General features: G+C 38.4%; 1 protein-coding gene across 8 annotated transcripts in view; it reads right to left on the bottom strand.

The window, feature by feature from the left end:
* ppfia2 (PTPRF interacting protein alpha 2) overlaps positions 1-25098 on the bottom strand; it is a 180580-nt gene that overhangs the window by 45799 nt on the left and 109683 nt on the right. For all 8 annotated transcript variants that reach the window (XM_087831125.1, XM_087831126.1, XM_087831127.1 and 5 more), the window contains 3 exons: positions 7424-7525; positions 1771-1935; positions 317-391 (listed from right to left, as the gene is read on the bottom strand). In XM_087831125.1, the coding sequence (XP_087687251.1) occupies positions 317-391; positions 1771-1935; positions 7424-7525 (342 nt within the window). The remainder of the gene's footprint in view (positions 1-316; positions 392-1770; positions 1936-7423; positions 7526-25098) is intronic.

Raw genomic sequence — 25098 nt, 5'->3', positions numbered from 1 at the left:
CAGCTTGTTAGCCCTGCATTGGAACCCCTGTGGTCTTTTGCTTTAAGTTTCAACATAAGGTTACGAGAGTTACTGTCGACTTTTTAGTCTAGCCATTCTCCTCTAGCCTTTCTGCCCAGAGAGGTAAACCCTTGAGACTGTTGTGTGTGAAAATTATTGTAGATCTGCAGTTGAAATACTCAGATTGGCCCATCTGCCCCATTCAAAGTCACTTTCATCACATTTCTTCCATATGCCTAAAAGAATTTGGTTGCTTATAAGACATCTGCATTAGCAAGCAGTTAATGTAGTTACTGGTGAGTGTGGTGGTTATTACCTCCTGATTGGCTGCTGTGAGCTCCTCCTCCAAGGCAGACACCCTCTCCAGTGACACTCGTAGTCTCTCTCTTACCTGAAAATCACAAAACATGAATCACGATCTGTCTGTAGATCCTTTGTGATGGGCACTGTTATAAGCCTTCACTGCACTTAATTCCACTGGGATGGACTTATCTTAAAAGAGCCAAGCTGAAAACGCAATCATTAGCTTCCTCTCTCACCGCTGTTAAAATCCCAGTCCAGGAAAGCAAGGGTTAACACATCAGAAGGTGCTATCCTCTTTTCCTCCCTTAGCCTTACAACACCACTTTGCTGGGGCTTCAAAGTAGCGTTATACGGCTCTTACTGCTTTAAAAGCACCATTTGCAGAGAGGAGATTCCCCTTCTACACTTCTCCCTTTGTCTCTTTTAGGTTCATCATGGCTGTGATGGAACAATTACTTGCAACACATTGTGAGTGTGCACCAGATATCAGAAGAGGCTGATCCTCTGTGTCCACTCTGGGATATTGTTCCAACACGGGACCCCATTTGCCTGAGCTTTTATTACCTTAAACAATGTGGACGTTGGACATGTGTTATAAATGTTGGCTTTTGGGAGGGGAGGATGAATGGGGGAGTGCTGATATTACACGGGAGGCTAAGGTCATAAATCAGCGGGATGTGAGGAGAAACACTGAGTGGGACATGTAAAGGCTTAAAACTAGAAAATGATAGCATGAAATCATACAAAAGGAAAATAAAGCAATGTTAGTATCCTCTGGTCTTAAACGTTTTATCTATCCATATACATTATAATATACTATAATAATAATAATTAGGGGGTCGAGCCAAATCTGAATCCAGCAAAGCACAACTAACAAGTTATTACAAATATGTTTAACATTTAAAATTAAACATGATGTTTTGGGGAGAAAGAATACATATAGGTGACTCAAAAGTAACAATGCAAAACATTTTTTCCTGATGGCTTTTATTTTCTTTCTGGATCTGTAGTATGTGTAGCTGAGGTTTTTTTCTCCTGGTTAGCTCCTGCAGCTAGCTAGCCAACTAGCTACTTCACCTCCACACTGTACTAATACTCACTCAGCTTGCCTTTGACATGACTAATGACACCACACTGCAGAAATATAACACATTAAACCTAAATTTTCAAATAATTTTTTTTAATAGTCAGTTACACTTTTCACAAACCCACTAATTACTTGTGCATTTATGAAAACCAAAAAAGAATTTTAAATGTAAATAACATGTGACTGATCCAGAATAAACAAAAATACATGTATTTGTCTCTAATAATAATATAAAACACACAAGTAATTAATAATAATACAACAGAGAAGGGAGATACAACCAAGTCAAAACAACACATTAAAGTCAAACACATTAAATTTGGTAAAACTGAAAAAAGCCAACAGTTACACATTTAATGTATATATTCTGACAACCTTACCTTCTCATCTAGGGCTTTATGGTGTTCAAACAAGGATTTGAGTGCTTTAAGAACTTCGACCTCACTGGAGACCCCGGAAGGAGACTGAGCCTGCCTCTTGACCACAGTCATACGAAGTGACCGCTCGTGTCTGGACACCAGGCACTCAAGATGTTCCAGCAGTAACTAAAGGGAAGAAATAGGAGAAGTCAATGTTATTATCAACTCTGAGAACTGCTGAAGAATCCAAAATATGAACATTCTGAGAACACAGAAAGCCACGGCTCTTGTTCTAATTCTATTTATGTTTTTTTTTCTACAAGTGCTAGAGGAATGAATTCAAGTGTGCTTGATCAGGCTCAAAAATGTTTCAAAAATCAAACATGACTATCAAAAAAACATTATATACATGCAACAAAGGTGATTACTTACAGAGACTGAGTCCTTGGGGGAAAAAATAAAAAATTGCAATAAAAGTGGTTTGGTGGTTTGGTATGTGACCAACTTCTATTATTATTTTTAGTATCATCACATTTTTTTTACCAATTAAAATTGCCATAATCACTATTTACATTCTCATAAACTGTTGTGAGTTATTTCCAAATTATGGTATGAAAGTTCAGAATCACTGGAGAGAATGTTTTTCAGTAAGAAAAGTTTGCTTTGTATTCTTGTAACGCCTCAATGTAACTGTGCGAACAATGTATAAATAAAAAAGGGGCAGATAACTGCAAAGGCAACGCTGTCCTTTCAACAAAAACACACAAAAGTGTAATCTATGTTGCGAGGTAACTTGTCAAGTCAACAGCCAGCAGAGTGCTACACAAAGACAGAGAAGAAATGCGGAGCTTGGAGGCGGGCTAAACAAAAGGCAACTACACAACAAAAACTGGGAGTAAACAATCATGTGTGTTATTCAGCAGAGATAAAACATTATTTGTTACTGGAGCCTGCTCAGGTTCCACTGTGAGATCAGTGTAGGATCGTCTGCTTTCATTTCATTTCCCCTAGTGAGGCAGATCGTGACACTTCTTTCCCTCTCTGATGTCGTCCGGGGCAATAATAATATAGCCTCGAGATAATGATCTGGTTATAGGCTAAAGTTACAGCTCAGAATGATCTTTGTGCTCTTTTTGACCTTACTGGTTATATTCCCAGCATACCTTTACTTCAACTGTCCAAACATCTCCATCTGAGGCTACCTAACATAGTTAGCTGGTGTAAGTGTATTCCATTGTAAGTATATTCCAAGTGTAAACCATTGCTATTAAGTCAAAATACCACTGACATCTCTGCTGAAGTAAAAATAGGCTAAATTATTAACATAGATCTAAAAAGATTCTTCCATAGGCTACATAGCACCAATTGTGGCAAACAGATAACCATGAGTAACCATGAAAACTCCTTAAACTTGCCAATACTGAGGCAGCTAGCCCTCAAGCGTAACTGTAACAAGTAACAAGTTTTTTTTTTTTTTTTTTTAAATTTTATTAGTTTTTCAATTTTTTTTAAATTCTAAATGGGACCATAATTTAGTAAACTAAGCTCACACTGTAGTCAGCAAAGTTTGAAACTAGAGTTTGAGAGTATAAACTCCTCAGAAAACTTTTACTAACATGATAGATGAAGAAAACCAAAAGGTAATGTTTTTGTGTTATGCCCCGCTGGCTATTTAAAAGAATGCAGATTTAAGGCTCCTTGTAGTCTTAATCTTTGTGCCAATAGCACTTCTGGTTTGACTTTTAATTTTTATATACAGTCATGTCAAAAAGAAAGTTTTCACAAACATGCAGTCCTGTGAAAAACAAAGTACACACCGACTGCTTCTGTACGAATTAAGATGATAGGTAGCAGCTTATTGTCAGCAACATGATGTCTCCATCTTCCCAGCAGTAGACATCCGATCGAATTGAATCAGGGGTCAGACTGCGCAATGCTCAGACGAAGTGCAAAAATTTGTAAGAGCTACATCTACATTGGCTCTACAAGGATCTGTTAGTGTTTAAAATATTGCTCTATAAAGAATATGGCAGCACAGCTCAGGTTTGTAAAGTTGCATCTGAACAAATAACATCTGTCCTGGAACAATGTTCTTTGGACAGATGACACCAAAATAGAGACAGACATCTGCAAATATGTCAAGCACGGTGGTGGATGGTGATTTGGGATCACTTTGCAGGCCTGAACACCTTACAGTCATTGCTGCTAAAAGTAGTTCTGGAGCATGATTACAGATTACAGAAGTAATAATCGTGCTGTAGATGCCTTCTTACTTTTACTGAAGTATTACAAAGTTTATATTATGAACTTTTGTTATCTTAAAGTTTCAAGTAAATTTGGCTACCACTAGCCAAAGTCAACAGATCCTTTTCGAAATTTCCTTTTTGAGCCAACTGAGTATACTGACTACTGCACAGTTACAGTCCAACATTTAGAACAGGATTGATCTTTTCATCTAACTGAATTTCCCAAAATGTAAATGTAAAAAGACAAGTGTGCTAACTTAGAATGTGATATTCTTCAATATATGGTTCCAAATAAAGTAACAGAAATAATCAATAGCATTCTGACTAATTTTAATGTCAAACACACCTGACAAAACAAAAGCAAAATCCATAAAAATGTTTGATTCCTTTGATGTCTTATTTTTCCCTGCAGGATCCTAAAGATACATTTTCAATAGAAAACACTGGAGCAGGCAGAAGTGATCAGAATCTCTGCAGGAGTGAGGTGTAAGAGTCGAACAATGAAAACTAGCAGTGAAAAGAAGACCCCTGCAGAGCACTGCTGTAGGAGAATGAGTGTAGTCTCTTCATTTGTCTCTCTGATTCAAGTGTCCCTGAGAGATCCATCAGCATCCATCATGTCTACATATATAATCCTGCACACTCAACAAAATGCCTACTGTTGATTCAATCAGAAAGTCAGTGTTTACTCAACAGCACCCCATTTCCAATCTCGTTCAGTAAATATTTTCATTATTTATCCGATCATGTTTTTCTGTCTCTGTCTCTACATCAGCTGCTGGAAGTGGGGTCCGTGACCCACGGCTAAGTGGTGCACAAAATGAGTTGTTGTAAATCCTAAAATGTGGCATGACATTGAAAAGTGCATATCTAGACGAGGATCTTTTATGCCGATGAAGCAGGCATATTGGGTCCATTACTCACATTATCTTTGTGCCAACAGCTACTCTGATGCGACTGTGAGACATCACGTAAATCTGTCATGAAATCACTCACTTCACTCGGGGTACAACAGACTGTTCTGCTGCAGAGCTTGGCTTGTTAGCCAGCTAGCTAACTGGCCGGCATAGAGAAATATTTGAGCCAGACCACGCTGTCAAGTTACGGTTCAAGGCCAAACTGAGTAAGAGCAGCAACAGAAGACCAGATCTGAGTCACGCTTTCTTAGTTTCAAGCAAACAAACCATGATGCTAGCCAGCTTGTTCATGGTGTAGATTGAATTAAATGATCCTTTTCTAAAAGCGCATGTGTGGAATTTACATGCTTAAAACTGCAATTTGGATTTATCAATATAAAACACATGTGAAGGACGATGTTTAAAAGGTTTTCTAACACAAAGAATTTCGGTGGCATTTGAACTCAAATGCTCAAAGTAATTAAATAGCATTATTATTACATAATGAAATTTTTAAGCTGATGAAAACTGATCATTTTTGATTAGCATGAACCCTTCTACAAATCAAATAAGCCCCACCTAAAAATATAAATTCAGAGTACTTTTATCGGTACGGTGGCGATAAGTGACTCCCCTCCCCTTGTGATTGCTTTAATAAGTAACAGGTCACCATGATTGCCCACAGTTTGCAGCGCAGACACTGAATTGACTGTAAACTAGAGCTTGAGCTTAACTGATATGAGCAGATATCAGCTATTTGCAAATATATTGATATCTGGATTTTTAACTTGCCAAAAAATGAAAATTTAAAAAGTAAAGATGAAATGTTGTTACACATATCCTTCAAACTTGTGTTTCATCCGATATATCCGACTTTTAATCAATAAATATCGGTATTACTTGCAAAAAATCTTATATTAGTCAGGATCTACTGCAAATACCTGAAAACTACTCACCAAGCAGTAGTAAAAGTGAAACGTGTGAGGCGAACAGGCAACAGAGAACTTTGATCTACAAAGTAAAAGTTGTGGCTTTTGAAGCGTTTTGGTTGAAGTGGTAAGGCACGACTTTCTCTGTTTCCGATTTGCCCCAAACGTTTCCAACTTTCAGCTAACAGAGGAAAACGGTGAGTGTTTGCAGACAAGTCTGCATCTCACATGCAAACTGTTGGCAGTCTGCTTGAAACCAAAGCAACCATGGTTTCGGTGCAGCACCCTTTTGGCGACTGATTTCACCTAGTTTGAGTGAGCAACCTCCAGCAGCCGCTCACTCACTCAGGGTCTACACATTTTTCCTGCTAGCGACTAGTGGTTGTGAGATAGTCATTAACTGGTCTCTAGGCTTTAGTGAATGAGACCTAACATACTAGTTAGTTAGTTTGAGTTTAGTTGCTTAATTATGTTTGATTTCCATTCTTGTAACTCTGTAAAACTATGAGCAAAGTGCACAACTATGCCTGCGATAAAACAGATAGTATGTACACTAATCCCCTAAGTTGTAGCTGGTGATTTGAAAATTTATCAGTTAAAATACACGAAAGCAATCAGTTATAAATGTTAGTTAGTCTTGGCCCACCAAAAGTTTGAAAACTCTAGATCTTCATCACATATCAAAGACTGTGATGCTTAACCCACAGCCAATAAGACCAATCCCATACTCAGCACATGATGTTGCAGGTTCCCAAGTCAAATGACTGCCTGTACATGTCTTCCAAGATTTAATTATAACCAGTGACAAAACCAAGCTTAATTAAAATTTGCTTAGTAATTGCCTGATGGAGAATTTGAGGTGATAATAAAGTGCGAGAGTAAAAATGACTTTTGTCTGTCCTCCTTTCTTGCACCTCACCTCCCTCTCTTCTGTAATTTTCCATCAGTGCTGTGCTAAAATCTTCTGTCTCCACCAGAGGAAGATAGTGCAAGACTGCAAATACACACTTCATCAGCATTGGGATGGAAAGCAGAGTCTTATCTATCAACAGCAGAGTGTGCTTTAAAAAGGCAATGTTTTTTATTGAAGATACTGGACTTCAGCTGATCCTCTAATGGTTTTTTTTTTAAGCTGCCCCTCCCCCACACCAAATTCTTTGAACTGGACACTGCAGGGCATCAGTACCATTTGGACTTAGTTTTACTGTTGAGCAGCCATCCATGTGAAGTAAGTGGAACAATTTTCAGGCAGAATGTGGAGAGCTAATGAGGTGTGCCTGGGCACAGGAAATAGACAGTGTGCATGGTTGCTTCAGTGCTTTTGCAGCCTTAAAACCGTAGCCACCAGATAGCTTAATCTTCCTCTGGACGCTGCCTATCGCAGTGTCCAGCAGGTTTTTTGGGAAAACTTGAGAGCAACTTGTGGAATGCATAAAAAAGGATTGAGTATGAAATGCAAAAGCAGCTTCATTTCTGGTTCAAAATGTCCAAACATCAGTTTTGTTTGTTCTCATTGCTCAGAACTACTGATGGTCCAATGGTCATATTAAAATAAGTTAAGTAAGGAAAGTTTAATAAAGATGTATATGGACGCTGTCCTCACCCTGGTGTTGTTCCTCTCGGCTTTGAGCTCAGATATCTCTTCCTCTTTCTCCAGCAGCTGTTCCCTGCAGGCGTTCAGCTCCTTGGTCAGTGCTGCAAACTCCTAAGCAACAAAGAGAAAAGACAGAGAGAGGTAAGCATCACACAATGCTCGTGAACAGTCCCCTGTGGATTAAGGTACAGTGACGCAATGTAACATACAACTGCTGCTGACTGCATGTAGTGGACAACGAATGAAATCCAATCAGTGAGAACAATTACCACAACTATTCTGCAAAGCCTTGTTTCTTTGCCAGAACATCAGCTTTGCTCTTTGTCTCGGTTTTCTGCAGATGGATACTGACAAAAGATATTTGCTCTGGCAACTACATTTACAATTACAGCCTGAGCAAACTGCCAGTCCTCCTCCAGACCCAAAACACATACAGTCTTCTGGTGCTCTTGTTTTCTTAAACACACTTTTGATTTAGAATCTCTCAGAGGGATTCTGAGCTATACCTACAGAGCTACAGATATCATAAACAATCTTCAGAAGGGGAGGCTGTCATTTGGGAAGGCTTCAAAACCTTTGTCCCTGTCATTCTGGTCTAAATTAAGCAAAGCCAGAACAAACACATTTTTTGAAGCAGGCCAGAACAGACAGGTAGAAGGAAATCAAACAGAGACAACAGTGACACTGTGACTCATGTACTGTGTTTCAATTTACAATAGACTGACGTGAGGCAGTAACTGACACGCTCGGTGTTAGATTTCACATTTATATGGGGGGAAATATGTGCACGTCTGGAGTACTGAAGGAACCGATGCAACTACGGTGTCCTTCGCAAACGACTACAGGTCGAAGTTAAGCTAAACTTTACTTTTCTAAACTGCTCCAGAGATGCAACACATGAAAGGATGCTGATTTCTTGAAGCACCAATTATTAGTTGATTTTACAGAAAGCTAATCATTAAAAAAAAAAAAATAGAAAAATTTGTATTGGAACAAAATATTAAAAAAATATGACAGATGTGGTTTTGTCTTGTTAACCCTTTAAGACCTACCATAGAACCAAGTCCGCCAGAGCTTATATTATATTTTTACATGTTGTAGAGCCATTTTTGGGAGCATTTCAAGGTGCTATACATCAATACAACCATTACAGCCTAAATATTAATAATATGTCTGCATAAAGTGCATAGTAATTACATAAATTGCAAAAAAGTGCAATAAACTACAAAAAAATTGAAAATCGTTTTTGTTTTTTAACATATATTTCTAGTTAGAGAAATTTAAGAGGCTTATCCCTCAAAACTGTAAATACAAAAAAGTTGCACAAAATAGTTTCCCACCACATGAAATTTATTTTGAGTGTCTTCATAGTTTCCTTTTTGAAATTTTCTATACACTGCAGGAAAAACGTGTGCAAATTTGCAAAAAAGCAGCATATGCATCAAAATAAACTATTTCCAGCAGTGCAATATGAGTCCTAAGCATCCCAGAAACGACACAGAAAGTCATAAAGTCAAACATAACTTTTAAAAACACCAGTATAAGCTCATGAGGCCTTGATGGTAAAAAACTACATTTCCTCGAAAATGACGTCCCTTCTGGTTTCGGGCAGGTCATGGTGGACATGCGATAGTTCGTGCTGATGGACATAGGAAGTGTTATGAACAGCTGATTGGATCGGCAAAGCATGTTTCTGGAATATTATGTTTTTGTTGCTGCAAGTGCTTTTTATGCAGTTTTTGCAAAGCTATATGTGGAAGGAAACTGTGACCTAGGGCAAGGTGATGGCATAAGATGTAAGTACAAATCCTCCTGTTGCGGTGCTACCGGGATTTAAAAATAGTTATGCAAAACGGAGCTTGCTGCTCTTACCGGTTTTAAAGGGTTAAACGGCTTTTCTGCTACTTAAAAATTTAATGAGTATACCAAAATATCATCAGTATAATAAGTTGCAGGTCATTTACTTTAGTTATATATATACTTCCTATAGAAAAATAAAGGAATACAAATTCATTTTTGAAAGCAACCAGCTAAGTACAAGTGATCTGTCTGTCTGAGTACACATTGTAATTTGGAATCTGTACACCATCTGTCCTTCAGGAGTCATGGACAATAACTCAGTGTTACAGACAGACTCCAGGGAGTGGAGCAATATTGTGTCTCGTAGCTACAGCAGCGCATCAAATCCTTATAGATCTTATAGAGCCACAAATCCTCTTCACAAAGAAGCCATACACCAAGAAAATCCTTAAAAAAAACTCCCACTTTGTATTGTCAGGGCAGACTTCCAAAGAGTCAAGCCAATCTGGGATCAAAGAAAAAGATTTTAGGTCTACATTTAGAACAAGCTGGGATGGTGAGTAGGGAAAGAGCTGAAGTCCATTGCCTCAAGGGATAAACTGTGTGAAATCCCTGAAGCAGCAGAAAGGTGTAATATTGAAGACCAGAGTATTCACAAAGGTTCACACTAACATGGTGTCATGCTTTGTTAGTAACACAGAGAAAATTCATGATATAAAGATCCAGAGTCGTCTTGTGGGTGTTGTTTAAAAATTAAAAAAAATATATAAACAAGGATGCTGCTCGATGATTGCATTGAATTTGGCGACGGAAGCAAGTAGCTGCAGTGACCCCAGAGGTGATTGCACATGTCACCTGGTAGGAGGCAACCTGTCTCCAAACAAATCGTGGTTTGACTCAGTAGTCAGTCCAACTGTCAGCGTGCTCCAATCACTCTGAGTCAGTCTGCACCGATGATTGCAACTTGTCTGTGATGGGTCTTTGCAATAGCGTACTCTCCTCAACTGGCTGCCAACTATTGCAGTTTTGTTCTGGTTACAGTCTTATTTTGGAGTTAAATCATTGTCCTTTAGTGAATTGTAGAGGATTTTCTAAACTTCTGTTGCAAATGAAGTTCTTCCTAGATTTTTATTGTAAGTAGGTAATGTGCATTTTTTGTGTAGATTTATCAGTTTCCCAACATATTATACTAGATTGATTGCATGTAATTGCCAATTTGACCACATTCATTCACAAACTGATAACATACAGATCACCTTTTATCACGATCTTGATAAACCAAGTCATTCTGAACACGTCAACTGGCTGCAAGTGATCGGTTCATTGCAGAGAGTCAGAATAATTTTGATCGTCCAACCGCTGCTTTGCCTAGAGTGAAACTAGCAACCAGTATGCTGTGATGAAATAAAGAGTGAAATTAAGTATTTAATTAAAATTAAAAGCAGATTTTGTGTTGCTATAAAAAGCATGTGTGAAAATACAGATTGATAAATGAAGATCGATACACAGCTTCCCTAACCTGTGCGTCGAATAAAATGTTAATTAGCCACATGCTCATTTTGCTTATGCTAATTAACCTTGTGGAACTGCTGTAATTAAAAGTACAAAGATTTTTGATGTAAAAATTGAACTGAAAATCCATCACAGTCATGGGAGTTCGCCTTTTGGGCCATAAACCAAACTGTGAATTTTTAGAACTGCGCAGCTCTTTTTATTACATGCACAATATTTACAGAATACATATATATATAAAACACAGCTCTGGAAGGCATAACATTTTTCTAAATATACAACACAATATTAAACAAACTGTAATCACATTAGTCTAAGAAAATGCTATGACATTCTTTTTTCTATTTAAATTAACTATGGTGTCTTGCTCCAAAGGTCCTTTCAAAGTCCTTTCAGCCATTGTTTGACATTCAAGATTAAAATGTTAATTAACTGTAGCGTCTCTTAACTTAATTGTCAGTCAACAGCTGGAATCTGAGTGCAATCAAGAACTTAAAAAGAGTAACTAAGGCCTAATCAAAAACAGCATGTTGTCGGTGGCAAAAGATCGTATTTATTTATTCTTTTTTTTTTTTTAAACCGCAATTGCAACGGGAAAAAAAATGCACTGCAAGAATATGACATATTTATCTTCTTGAAATCTAATTTAACCATCCAGTGCAAAGATAAAGCTGAATTATAACAGGCCTTGTAAGAACACATCTGTAAGAGTAGCAAGTGCATAATAGTTGAGAAGTCAAAGGTTAAAAATGAAAAATGTTAACTAGTGTATTTGCAAATAACATTAAGGTCCGCTAAGCTGTTACCATAGAAACAGGAGATAGGGGGAAATGGTGGCATGATAAACAAGTCGTCTCCATGGGGAGTTGACATACTGTATAACAACCCAACAGAACAGAAGAACATTTGTAGGACTTTAAGAAGTATTTTACTCATTCTTAATATTATCATAATTCCAACGATTCCAGATTGCTACATTTATATTACATTAAAACGATGTTATGCTACATGTCCATTGTCATCTTATGTCACATTTTGCTGAAAATGATCCCCAATAGTGATAATCACAGTGTCACATGATCATAAATTAGAATGGGAAATCATATTTTAATGATGTTCCAACTTGCGCAGTAGGTCAGGCCCAAAAAGCAAGCTCAGACTTCATAAATCTCCCTCCCACGGGAATGCAGCTAATCACAGTCACCTCCTCTTAAGAAAGGGTCCTTCTGCAAATTGCACAATTTGCTTTTAATGCTTGTGAGACCTACAAGCCCCCTGCCTGTGCTCCAGCAGTGCTGGTAAGCTTCAACTTCCTCAGCAACAGACTGCAATATTCTCTCTCCACAGCTCATCTGTGAACCCTTTGTCTCAGGACAATCCTTTCTCATAGAGCTGAGTTAAAGTAAAGGCCATAACCCCAGGGGCAAGGAAATGTTTCCAAGACAATCTCTTTACAAAGGCCAAACTGTCAGGACCATGACAGATTGTGGGGGCCTACTGAAGCAAATTTCACAGTTGTGCGGCTTGTACAATCCAGTAAAATGATCTCTTCATTACAACAAAAGTCAAAGTGAAAAGAAAAGAGGAAGAGCAAAAAAGTTTGAGGTTCCTTTGCATGACATATATTTAAAAAACTAACAAATAATGCCTGGTGGAACCGCTCATATTTAAGGCAATTGTCAACCAATTGAGTATTTAAAAAAACTTAAATAAATTTGGGTTATGCATTGATGCACATGACATAGATAACTTGAACATTTGTGATGGCACATTTTATGATCTAGAGCAGGGGTGTCAAACTCAAATACACAGTGGGCCAAAATTCAAAACTGGAACAAAGTCGCGGGCTAACGTTAATATTTATTGAAATATATTTATTCCTCCAGATATAAGAATGAATCTTTTCTTATGGACTCAAACATGTTTTGCTGAAAAATTGAATATGGAACAAGCAAAGTTTAATACTAAACAATATATATATTAGCTGTATAATACCAGTAGGCCTGCATTTGTATAGTAGGCCAGCTCTAATAGTAATTTGGTATGGCTTTGCCAAATTTGGCCCGCGGGCCAGAGTTTGACACCTATGATCTAGAGGAACTTTCAGTTGGAAACCCTTTTGCCTTGAGAGCTGCCTTAATTCTTCTAGTCGTAGATTCAACAAGGTGCTGGAAACATTCCTCAGAGACTTTGCTTCATATTGACATGACCTCCAAGGTGTTCTATTGGATGAAATCTGGTTACAATAGAGGCCATTTAAGGACAGTGAACCCAATATCATGTTTATTGTGACATTGGGGTCACTGTAGTTTATCGCATTATTTAGATTCAGTTCAGCTTTGTGTTTTTCCCCAGGTGTCTCCAATCTGCCCTGATCTCTTTTTGTGTATTTAAACCCTCAGTTTGCTTCTGCTCTTTGTCACGTTCTCCTTCATCCCTCATATGTTGTTTTCTTAAGTTTTGTCTTCTCTCACATGTCCGGCATTGAAGTCTTCTTCCTCTGCAAACCCTAGATTTAGGTGATTTTTACTCACAACTTTCTTCCCAATTCTGATGCCTAATTTGAACTTCAGCAGGTCATCCTGTATAAAAGCCTAAGTGAACTGAGTTACTGTCATGTGATCAGCTGATTAGATATTTGCATTTACTCGCAGTTTAACAGCTGTACCTTATAAAGTGGGCAATGAGTATATAATGTAAAATCTGTAAAACAAATAAGCAAGGAGGAATGGTAACATTTTAGCACATTTCATAACAGGTGTCTTGTTATGCGTAAAACTATCAGGCCAAGCATTTTTGCATTTTTATAAACTTAAATATTGTATATTTAGAAAAAACATCTGTAACCTATACACCAGCATCAATAACAACACTGATATGAGGAGAAACATAAACCAGAGTTCCTTATGGTACATTCGAGACACAATGAATTATTCACAGCAAAAATGCAGCAAATGGAAGTTTGTTTCCATACAGTGATTTATATTTTGCTTTATCTCCCAAGGAAAATACAACCTGGTGAATTTTTGTTCCCAGGAAACACTACTTCTAGGCATTGCTCTCATAAATAACATAAAAATGGACTAGCAGCATAGAAAAACTGAAGAAGGAAAAAAAAGAAGGCTGGGTGCACTGTGGTGGAAATATGATTCAGTGAGTCAGAGAGGCGCAGAGGAGTCGTGAGGTATAAGATGCACATGCTGAGGCTTGCGTGACAGAGCATCTTCAGCGCATCAGTTAAGAGAACTTTCACCTTACAAGTCACACAGAAGTAGAGGGTTAGGGTGATGTACAGTACACAAACAAACACACACACAGACTGTTGGGGCCCTGGAGACATTGGAGTACTCTATAAGAGAAGAGAAGTGCTGACGTTCCTGAATGCTGTCAGCTGTGCAAAAGAGCATGTTTCTAATAAACGAGAGCTGCAGATGAGCTTTTGATTTAAAAAAAAAAAATCTACCATATCACATTTTCCATGTATTAAAATATCTGCAGTGCCAATGTACAAATGGAGTGGGACTTTACTTGAAAAATAGTAACTGGATTCTTTCCTGACTCTGTCAGTCGTTTCTAATAGACAGAGGAGGTGTCAAACATGCAACCCAGGGGCTAGAAATGGACTGCTGGGAGGTCCAACTGGTGTGAAAATTAGTTATTTTCTTTAAATATCATGCTGTAGTACTCCTGGTAGGTTTTCAATGCTGCACCATTAACTAAAATGAGTTTGACACCCTTGATAAACACTCATTTCTATGTGAACAGCTTCCAACAGATCAACATTCAGCAGATCTATTTACACTCGAGTGCCTTGTCTCAGTGCTTTTACTCCAGTTACCTTACAGCACAATAGTGACCAAAACTAGCCAGCATGAAAAGTCCACCAATCACAAACATCAACAAAAACGACCAGCACGTAGCTCAAAAGACTCCAACACAAACTCCACATAAGGACAAACCTGAACACCAGTTACATCCATCTCACAAACCACCACAATTTACTGTAAGTACAAAAGTACTTGTGTGAAGTACAGAAAGACAGTTTTCTTGTGATACATTGTACAAACTAATGAGAATCAGAAGCCATTGCGAATGAGAAATCTATCCTTGACCTCGAGCACAATTTGGGCAAAGACCCACTCAATCAATGTAATCAATGTGTGCAAATTTCATGACTAATACTCTCTGAACATCTGGTCTTTCAGGCACATGAGCTAAACGCAAAACAAAGTCGGTATCAATGTTAGTGAATTTAACCACGGTGAACATTATCCATAAAAAAGCCAGTGTTATTTAGAGATCTGGAGAAAGCCAGTGGCAAAATGGGTGCGACAGGACCCACTTGACTATTGTCAAGAGCAGTACTTTTCCCTCATAAAGAAACCTTTATTTTGTTTTGGGCATAAAAAAGAAACAAAGTTTTTTTTTTTTCTTCTAGCTATTGTTAACTAATGTGTGAATGTTTACCAGGAGCGGAGAGGAGCTGGTTGAGGGCTGGGGTGACACTGCCCCCTCCTTGAGTTTATTGTATACAGTATTTCTCCCTGCCCATTGTTCCTTCACTGGGCTGGTTTCAGTCATTATGCAAATGTACCATTTATAAGATTGGGGAAACCCTCAGTCAGCTGAGACTGAAGAAGTCACTTGGATGAGTGACAAAATGTTTCTCCCACAAAACGATACGTCCAGATGAACAGAATCAGCTTTTGGAGTGTATAGAATATTGTTACAGTGCAGCTATGGCTACTAATGCTTTTATTTGGTTCTTATTTGATTTTGCAATTTAAAACTGCAAGCTATCTAACTTAGAAAAATATTATCCAGGGGTATATGCTTAGCTAATAATTCTAATTCTCTAACCAAATCCGTGCACTCAAATTTACAGTTAGTTGGCTGTAGCTCGCCTTCTTGCTAATGTTGTAGCACAAACAAAACTGAATGGAAATGATAGTTGGCTATTTTGCCAAATTACTTCAGTGCCTAGTCCTTTTAAATGAAAGCCTTTACTTGCTCAAACAGTAAAGAAATTGTTTAGAGAAATTCCAAAACACATTAGGTTGGGCTGAATACTAACTGTAAGGTTTAAGTTCAAAGTCTGACAGCATTTCATTAATGTTATCCAAGGTTGTTTCAGCTTTGATGAAATGTTACCACTTTATTTTACTGACCATACAAATAGCTGGGAAATATAAAATTCCTCTTGGATAGGCAGACATATTTGCTCCAAACCCCTCTCAGGCACGATTTTACCCATGACCTGGTGGACCGCTACCCCACCACTCCTCTTCTTTTCCTACTTCTCATTACCTGGGCAAACTGCCTAGCACTGCAATATGTCAGGTAGTGTGTGTTTGTGTGTGTGTGTGTGTTTGTGTGTGTGTGTGTGTGTGTGTGTGTGTGTGTGTGTGTGTGTGTGTGTGTGTGTGTGTGTGTGTGTGTGTGTGTGTGTGTGTATCAATATTTGTGAGGAAGTCTGCCTAGAAGGTGAACTCTAAATGAAATGGTGGACAAGCCTTCCTCCCTGAGTGGGCGACTGTCGGCCCAAATTACAGCTATTTTATTTATTTATTTTTTTGGAAACTGAGGTGTGCTTCTGCAGGAGAGTCGTGCTTCCGGGCTAAAAACAAAACCTGGCAATTGTGTACTCTCAGGAGAGAAGGAGAAGTGGTGGCATGATTGACGGCATGCTGATTCACCAGGTGAAACACAGAGAAGAGCTCACCCAAGCCTGTAGCCAAGCCTCAGAAATGCCTGAGCAGAAAGAGGTGTTGAGAAATGTTATCTTAAATAAAATTCCTAAAAGTTTGAAATAAGACTGAAGAAGAGTCAAACGGAGTTCAAACGCTCTTCCGTAGCATACATTAAAACAAATTATGGCAAATGTCATGGATAGAAGCTCTAACTGCAGTACAAAGGGAACTCTTTAGTGAATGCATCGTGGCTCCCATTTAGTGAGTGAAAAACACTCTGGGAAAGTACCAGATAATGAGCAACAAGCATAAATAGAGGCATTTCTATCATATTCATGCATTCTCAAACATAAAATCCAAGCTGTAGAAATTTAATAACAGAGGTATATTTACAGTGTGACACCAAGAAGAAGACAGGATAGTCTCTTTATGGGATGAAACTTTGAAATTGTGTAATGAGAACTTTGTGGCTATATCGTGACTCTAATTGAGTCACTTTTTTTAAAAAAATAAAATACTTTCCACTCTTTAGGATTGCAGGATCATGCTGTTTACAGCCTGTCATTTATGAAGCTACTGGTTAAAGAGCAAGGACCTGCATTACGGTCAAGAAAAAAGAAAATGCAAGAAAAAAGTCCTCATCTATTAAAGTGCATTTCTGTATTGACATTTTTAGTTTTACTTTCTTATTTTTTTGCTTGCATACTTGTTTCTTTTAGTAATTTATACTTGATTTTTCCGAGAACTAACAGCAAGTACAAAAACAAAAGTCATACATTTGGTTGAGTCAGACAATTTACATTTGAAATGACCGATTCACAGTTTCTACTCTATCCTCAGAGTCCGTCACACCCCGCAAATATGAAAGTACGCAGAGACTGGATAAACATGTTAAATATTATCCTTGATATATGATATAAGGAGAAAAGGGCATGCTAGTGTGTATTAAGCAGCACACTTCAAGCTGCTTACCTGAACTACCTGATGTTCATTTCTCTTATATTGTACGTATAATGTATTGTATTTAGACAATGATTGGTGTGGATGTTATTTTCAGCATTTGTGTTTCTGAGAGCAGAGTCAAGGTTTGACAAGCAATAGGTCACTGTGACCTTCTGTCGCAATTAATGAGTGTTGTTTAAATGTTAATTAGAGCAATGTCCCTGTTGGTGTGCAGTGTATTTTGATCTGGGAACATGACAACAAGTTGGATCTCTGCTTCCCACTTACTGTTTGTGTAAGTGGGACCTGACTTATGTCTCCAAGGTTGCATCTGAACAGACATTTGGAACAATGTCCTTAGGAGAGACAAGACCAAAGTGGAGATGTGGTTGCAATGCACAACACCACATTTGGGGAAAATCCAACAAAGCACATCAGCACGAACACTTCAGACCAACTATAAAGCATGGTGGTGGAGGGGTGATGATTTGGGCTTGTTTTGATGCAATAGGACATGGGCAACATGAACTCCTCTGTATACCAAAGTATTCAAATGTCTGACAGTCAAAGCTGACAAAAATGTGTGATCCAACTGAACAATGATCTCAAGCACAGCAGCAAATCTATAACATGATAGCTGAAAAAAACTTGTAATAGCCCAGTTAAAGCCCAGATGTCAGCTTGATTGAAATTGTGTAGGAGGACTTTAAGAGAGTTACACATAAAAGCCTGCAAACCCCAATGAATTACAGTAACATTGTGAAGAAGAGTGGGCCAGAATTTCACCAAAACGATGTGAGAAACATTTACTTCAATTTGAAATGATAATGAGATGAGAATGAAAACAATGTATTGCTGCTAAAGTTGGTTCTAAGGGTGACTGAATCATAGGGTTCACTTAGGTTAGCTGGCTTAGTTTTTGTTAAATATATAATGAAGTGGTGTGATATGCCATTGACATTGGATTTAAACATTTTTAGAACCTTGTAAGAACCTGATTTTTTTTATTATGTTAGATAAGTAAAACCTTGGGAGTTAACTGAATACACTTTATTTAATTCATCCAGTAGATGTATTACTTAATTTAAACATTGAGCAGAAACAACACCAATCCACTGAGGGCCCTTGCCACCTGTACTCTTGGCCTACATATTGCTCATGAACAGCGACTGGTCACAAAGATTGTAGATCGGACACTCAGGAGCCATACACACCTTGCAGAAGAGCGCTATAAGAATAAAAGCTCAGCCAGTAAGCTCATTTCCTCAGCTTTAAATATTCAAGAAGGTTATCCACGCGGAGCGAACACAGCGTCTGCTTCATTGTAACACACAGGTGAGTTAAAGGTAGGTGACTGTTGCATCAGCATCCAGCATGCTTTCATCAGTGAGTTCTCTTTAAGCAACGGTGTAGCTGTCTTTAATCTGTGCAACACCAAGGACACCCACAGACTCTACTGACAACTGAGCCACTGCTGTCACACTGTGTAGTACTTCCAGAACCTACCGTGTCTGAGAACCTCAAAGGCATTAATATTGCAGTATTTGTGGGCTCGGTCATTCTTCCAACATCGTGTTCTGAAGCCATCACAGCTTCAAGCAGGTGCTCAGACCAAACACCATGAAGTACAATGATTCACTACGAATGCAAAATAATTATAGCACTATAGGACTACCAACACATAGTCATAGGTTTTAAATTTGAAACATGCCAGCAATGAATGGATCGACAACTAAGTTCACTTTTAATGCCCTGATTATTATTATTATTTTATTTTATTTTATTTATTTTTTTTGCGTAATTTCCTGTTATTATTATTTTTTATTTGGACAAACTGTTTAATAAACAAAGGTAAAGGAGACAAAAGAGCTAGGATGGTAAACAAAGAGCTTGTGTCGCTTGGCTTTGAATTTAAATTTTAATGACAATTTAAAAAAAAAAAACAGTAATAAAATGAAGAAAAAAGAAAAACATGCACTTGTAGAGAGGAAAGGATCGTCTCAGGTGGAGAACAGCCAACATAAACGTCAGACTGAGAAAAAAAAAAACACATGAAAGGTCACTACAGGTGTTTGTGTAAATAGTTGTGCGTGTGTGAGTGAATGAGTGTGCGAGAAAGAGAGAGTGTGATGGTGTTGAGGGTAGGAAAGGTGTGATTTACAATAACCTTTTGTTGGCAAGGTAACAGAGGTTGTCTCTGTGCTGTAAAGGCCCCTTGAGGCCAAATCATAAATCTGAAAGTGGAAAATACAGCCTGGCAATTTACTGCCCTTCAAGTGCCTAATAACTAATTCTGATCCCTGTGAACTCCAGTACGAGGACCTGTCACACTCCCATAGCCTTTCATCACAGCGCTGGCTTTAAACCTCTAACCTGCAGAATCCACGAGAATGTGAGCCGAGTATTGACTAAAATTTGTGAAAATTTGCTCCTCTTCAAGGAAATATAAGAATGAGTCTCACTATAGATTCTAAATGAAAGAGGTTTTTCACCTCAACATATGTTTACACAGGAGCTATCAATCAGTTTTCAGCTATACAAGAGTAGTTTCACTCGAGTCACAGTTTTTTTTAATTTTTATTTTTAAAAAGAAGTATTATTAATCTTATAGTTAATCTTATAATTTTTTAGAGCTCTCTTTTCATCTTTCTTCTGATTGGCTACCCCATGGTAAAAAGAAGAAGGAGGGTGGGGCTGTTTTGCAATGACCATATTAGGAATATCCACTTTTACTGACGTCAGATGATGCTAAGAGTAGAAATTAATTTGCTTCAGTGCAGAAATTTTGAACTCATCATATTTAACATGCTCATCTATCACTCTAATAAAACAGAAAATACTGAAAATACATAATAAGCCCATTTCAAATCATCATACATTACTAAAACAAGTGATTTTTATAAATCTAAAAGTGTCCATGGCTTTTAACATTAAGGGCTTTCGGATGTGGAATAACCTGCCAGCAGGATCAGTATATCACCTCTTAAAAACATCTTTATATAACTGGGTTTATAAGATGTTACATTTTATTAACTTTTTATTGTCTTTTTTAAAATCCCTTTTCAGTTGCTGTTTTTATTCTTTATTATAATTCTTTTACTTTTATTGCTTTAAACCTCAATTTCCCCATCTAATCTGAATGTGTTAATATGGTTGATCTTTCTGTTTAAATTGATAATAGTTTGCTCGTCTCTCGAAGGGCTTTCTAAACCATTTTGTTAAACATCTTCTTTGTCTATTCTGTTAAGTACTCTACAGATTTCAATGCAAGACACCCTACGAGACCACCCATCTCCCATGCTACAGTTAACAAACTGCTTGCTAAGTTTCGTGAAACTAGTTCAGTTAATGAAGATATATTGGATATTTGAAATTGCTACATGATGATGATGTGTTTCCCTCTTCATGCACTGAAGCTGGCATGTTCCCTGAGTTTTTTCAGCAAGATGGTGCACCACCACATTATGGGTGCCAGGTACAAGCATTCCTAGATGAACAGTTTCCTGGAAAGTGGTTGTGGGCCAGTTGAATGGCCCCCAAGGTCTCCCGATCTGACCCCTTAGACTTTTGTCTTTGGGGTCATCTGAAGGCAATTGTCTATGGTGTGAAGATACGAGATGTGCAGCACCTGAAACTACGGATACTGGATGCCTGTGCTGGCATTTCTCCTGCGGTGTTGCTATCAGTGTGTGAAGAGTGGGAGAAGAGGGTTGCATTGACAATCCAACACAATGGGCGGCACATTGAACACATTTTATAAGGGGTCAGAAACTTGTAAATAACTCATGAAAGAATAAAGTTACGTTGAAACCAAGCACACCATTGTTTTTCTTGTGACATTACCAATAAGTTTGATGTGTCACATGGCCCTCTTTCTATTGAAAAAACAAAAGTTGTATCCAAGATGGCCGACTTCTAAATGGTCACCACCCATCTTGAGTAGTTTGCCCCCTCACATATACTAATGTGCCACAAACAGGACTTTAATATCACCAACCATTCCCATGTTATTACGGTCTATCCATATAAATGGCCCACCCTGTATATTGGGAATAAAGAAAAAAAATGGAGCCCAGTTCCTTGTATATACACACATACTTGGCCAATAAATCGGATTCAGATCTTTAGATAATTGAATTAGAAAATAAAATATGTGATTCTCTGATAAAAAGTCATAAGAGGCACAAGAGAGAAGTCTGCCTTGAAGGTGAACTGATGACAATCTTCAAAGTAAGAAAAAGCTTTCTTAATTTCTTTATGAGCTCGATTGCTAGTTTTAGGCCATATTAAATAAAATATAAAGCTAATTTAATAAATTATGGTCATTATTAGAGTCAGAAAGGATCATCAAGGGTATGGTCATCGGATAATAACTCCCTAACCAGTCGGGGGAGTCATTTTTCCCCAAGTGAGCAGGGGTTGCCGGGGGTCACTGATTGGTTTGCTTATTGGACTTTGTGACTGAGGGCTAACTCTAAGAGAGGGCAAAAGAAAGTATACTACCATTTCTAGCTACTTTGTGCTGTAATACACTGCGTACCACTTGAATATTCATAGTATTTGAGAAGAAACAATACTTTTATAGGCTCTGGACATTCAGTCTCCATCTTCTAGTTTAAAAGACATACAGTGGGGCAAAAAAGTATTTAGTCAGCCACCGATTGTGCAAGTTCCCCCACTTAAAATGATGACAGAGGTCAGTAATTTGCACCAGAGGTACACTTCAACTGTGAGAGACAGAATGTGAAAAAAAAATCCATGAATTCACATGGTAGGATTTGTAAAGAATTTATTCGTAAATCAGGGTGGAAAATAAGTATTTGGTCACCTCAAACAAGGAAAATCCCTGGCTCTCACAGACCTGTAACGTCTTCTGTAAGAAGCTTTTCTGTCCCCCACTCGTTACCTGTATGAATGGCACCTGTTTGACCTCATCGTATGTATAAAAGACACCTGTCCACAGCTTCAACCAGTCAGACTCCAAACTCCGCCATGGCCAAGACCAAAGAGCTTTCGAAGGACACCAGGAAAAGAATTGTAGACCTGCACCAGACTGGGAAGAGTGAATCTACAATAGGCAAGCAGCTTGGTGTGAAAAAATCAACTGTGGGAGCAATCATCAGAAAATGGAAGACATACAAGACCACTGATAATCTCCCTCGATCTGGGGCTCCACGCAAGATCTCATCCCGTGGGGTCAAAATGATCATGAGAACGGTGAGCAAAGATCCCAGAACCACACGGGGGGACCTGGTGAATGACCTGCAGAGAGCTGGGACCAAAGTAACAAAGGTCACCATCAGTAACACACTACAACGGCAGGGAATCAAATCCCGCAGTGCCAGACGTGTTCCGCTGCTGAAGCCAGTGCATGTCCAGGCCCGTCTGAAGTTTGCCAGAGAGCACATGGATGATACAGCAGAGGATTGGGAGAATGTCATGTGGTCAGATGAAACCAAAGTAGAACTTTTTGGTATAAACTCAACTCGTCGTGTTTGGAGGAAGAAGAATACTGAGTTGCATCCCAAGAACACCATACCTACTGTGAAGCATGGGGGTGGAAACATCATGCTATGGGGCTGTTTTTCTGCCAAGGGGACAGGACGACTGATCCGTGTTAAGGACAGAATGAATGGGGCCAAGTATCGTGAGATTTTGAGCCAAAACCTCCTTCCATCAGTGAGAACTTTGAAGATGAAACGAGGCTGGGTCTTCCAACATGACAATGATCCAAAACACACCGCCCGGGCAACAAAGGAGTGGCTCCGTAAGAAGCATTTGAAAGTCCTGGAGTGGCCTAGCCAGTCTCCAGACCTCAACCCCATAGAAAATCTGTGGCGGGAGTTGAAAGTCCGTGTTGCTCGGCGACAGCCCCAAAACATCACTGCTCTTGAGAAGATCTGCATGGAGGAATGGGCCAAAATACCAGCTACTGTGTGTGCAAACCTGGTAAAGACCTATAGTAAATGTTTGACCTCTGTTATTGCCAACAAAGGTTATGTTACAAAGTATTGAGTTGTATTTTTGTTATTGACCAAATACTTATTTTCCACCCTGATTTACGAATAAATTCTTTACAAATCCTACCATGTGAATTCATGGATTTTTTTTTCACATTCTGTCTCTCACAGTTGAAGTGTACCTCTGGTGCAAATTACTGACCTCTGTCATCATTTTAAGTGGGGGAACTTGCACAATCGGTGGCTGACTAAATACTTTTTTGCCCCACTGTATCAATAGGAATAACTGTTACAGATATACTATGAAAATCAGATGCTTTGCAAAAGAAGACGTAAGCTCCTCTTACACATAAGAGATCTACCTAAACTTGAGCGTGTGCATGTAGTGTGCATGTCTGGGGATTTCTGTCTGTCTGCAGATAGCAAGGTCAAGGTAAAGGAGCAATGAGCTGAATAATAAGAAAGTTTATTTGACTTTCATATGGAAGAGGCTATGAAAGTAAGCATCCAAGATACATCTCTTCTCCAATGTGTGAGCTCTGGACTTGACACATTCTGCTCCAGCGTATGGTACAGTGATAAATTGATGCCACTGCAATGCATGGTGATGCTGTGCACGTATTAGAAAGGTCAAGGAGGGGGAGTGCATTTTATTACCAAATGAGAATGCCTACTCTCTGTTTTCCACATGTAATGTTCTGGCCAGTCTTCTCATTTGGAGCCAATAACATCAGGCATCCAGGCAACAACAAAGCTGGACACGGCTGTGAAACACCCAAACAAGCATAGCCCGAAATGTCAAAGCATCTATCATGCATTACACATGGACCGAAGAACACCCAGAAAGTTGTTTTGTTTTGTCAGGGACAAAACAGCAGTAGGGTGGCTCATTCATGTTGTCTGTTCATTGGCTGGTGACCCAGTGTCATCCTATGTTAGCTTAGCTGCAAAGTAGGATGCCTGTGGAGAGCTGCAACTAATATTTATTACTGCTAATGTCAAACCTTCTGGCTCTGTAGGTTTCTCTTTAGTTGGTTTTATCTTAAACAACAGTGTAAACATGCTCACGGGCTGAGAAAATACTCATGAATTTGATCACTTTTTGTGTTGGTTTTTCTTTGAGGGTGTTTGGCTGCTCAAATGCTCACTTGAGCTTGACACATTTTTAGAGATATTTCTCATATATTACTCATATAACATGCTTTCCTTGACAGCTTACAATAAATTGGCTCTTTTGACTTTGGGAACCAAAATTGCTCTGTTTGACACTGTGCTGTTGCCATAAACTTGTAAATTTGAGCTATGGGGTCATCTGGGATCATTTTTCATTTATTTATTAGTGAATAACATGCCTGTTTATTTTTTAAATTATATTTTTAAATTAACTATCCATGACCTGTGCACATTTGTAAGGTATTCAAATAAATTCAATACTCCTGAGACTCTACTTAATATAAAAAAGTCACCAGTTTTACAAAGACAAGCACAAAAGTTAACAGCACTGAACTCGAAAGATGAGCGACACTTGAGGGAAAATTGAAATGCATTAATTCACCAGGACAACGTGAGATTTGAAAACACTTGAGCAAAGGTTGCTTTGTTTACTTAAGCCTAATCAAATGGTTAAATTACAGCAGCAATAACAGTCCAATAACAATGAGTCAATGATACTTATGTCATTTAACAAAAAAATTCTCACCTCCAACTCTACTGAATTTATCCAAACTACAGCAAAACAATCCTCCATCCCTTCATCCAGCCATTGAAGCACTAGATTGCC

The sequence above is a fragment of the Neolamprologus brichardi genome, chromosome 17 (genome assembly GCF_056152115.1).
Source record: "Neolamprologus brichardi isolate AB-2024 chromosome 17, ASM5615211v1, whole genome shotgun sequence".
Taxonomy (NCBI): Eukaryota; Metazoa; Chordata; class Actinopteri; order Cichliformes; family Cichlidae; genus Neolamprologus; species Neolamprologus brichardi.
Note: the sequence above shows the minus strand (reverse complement) of the source record. Positions and strands in the feature narration are given on the sequence as shown.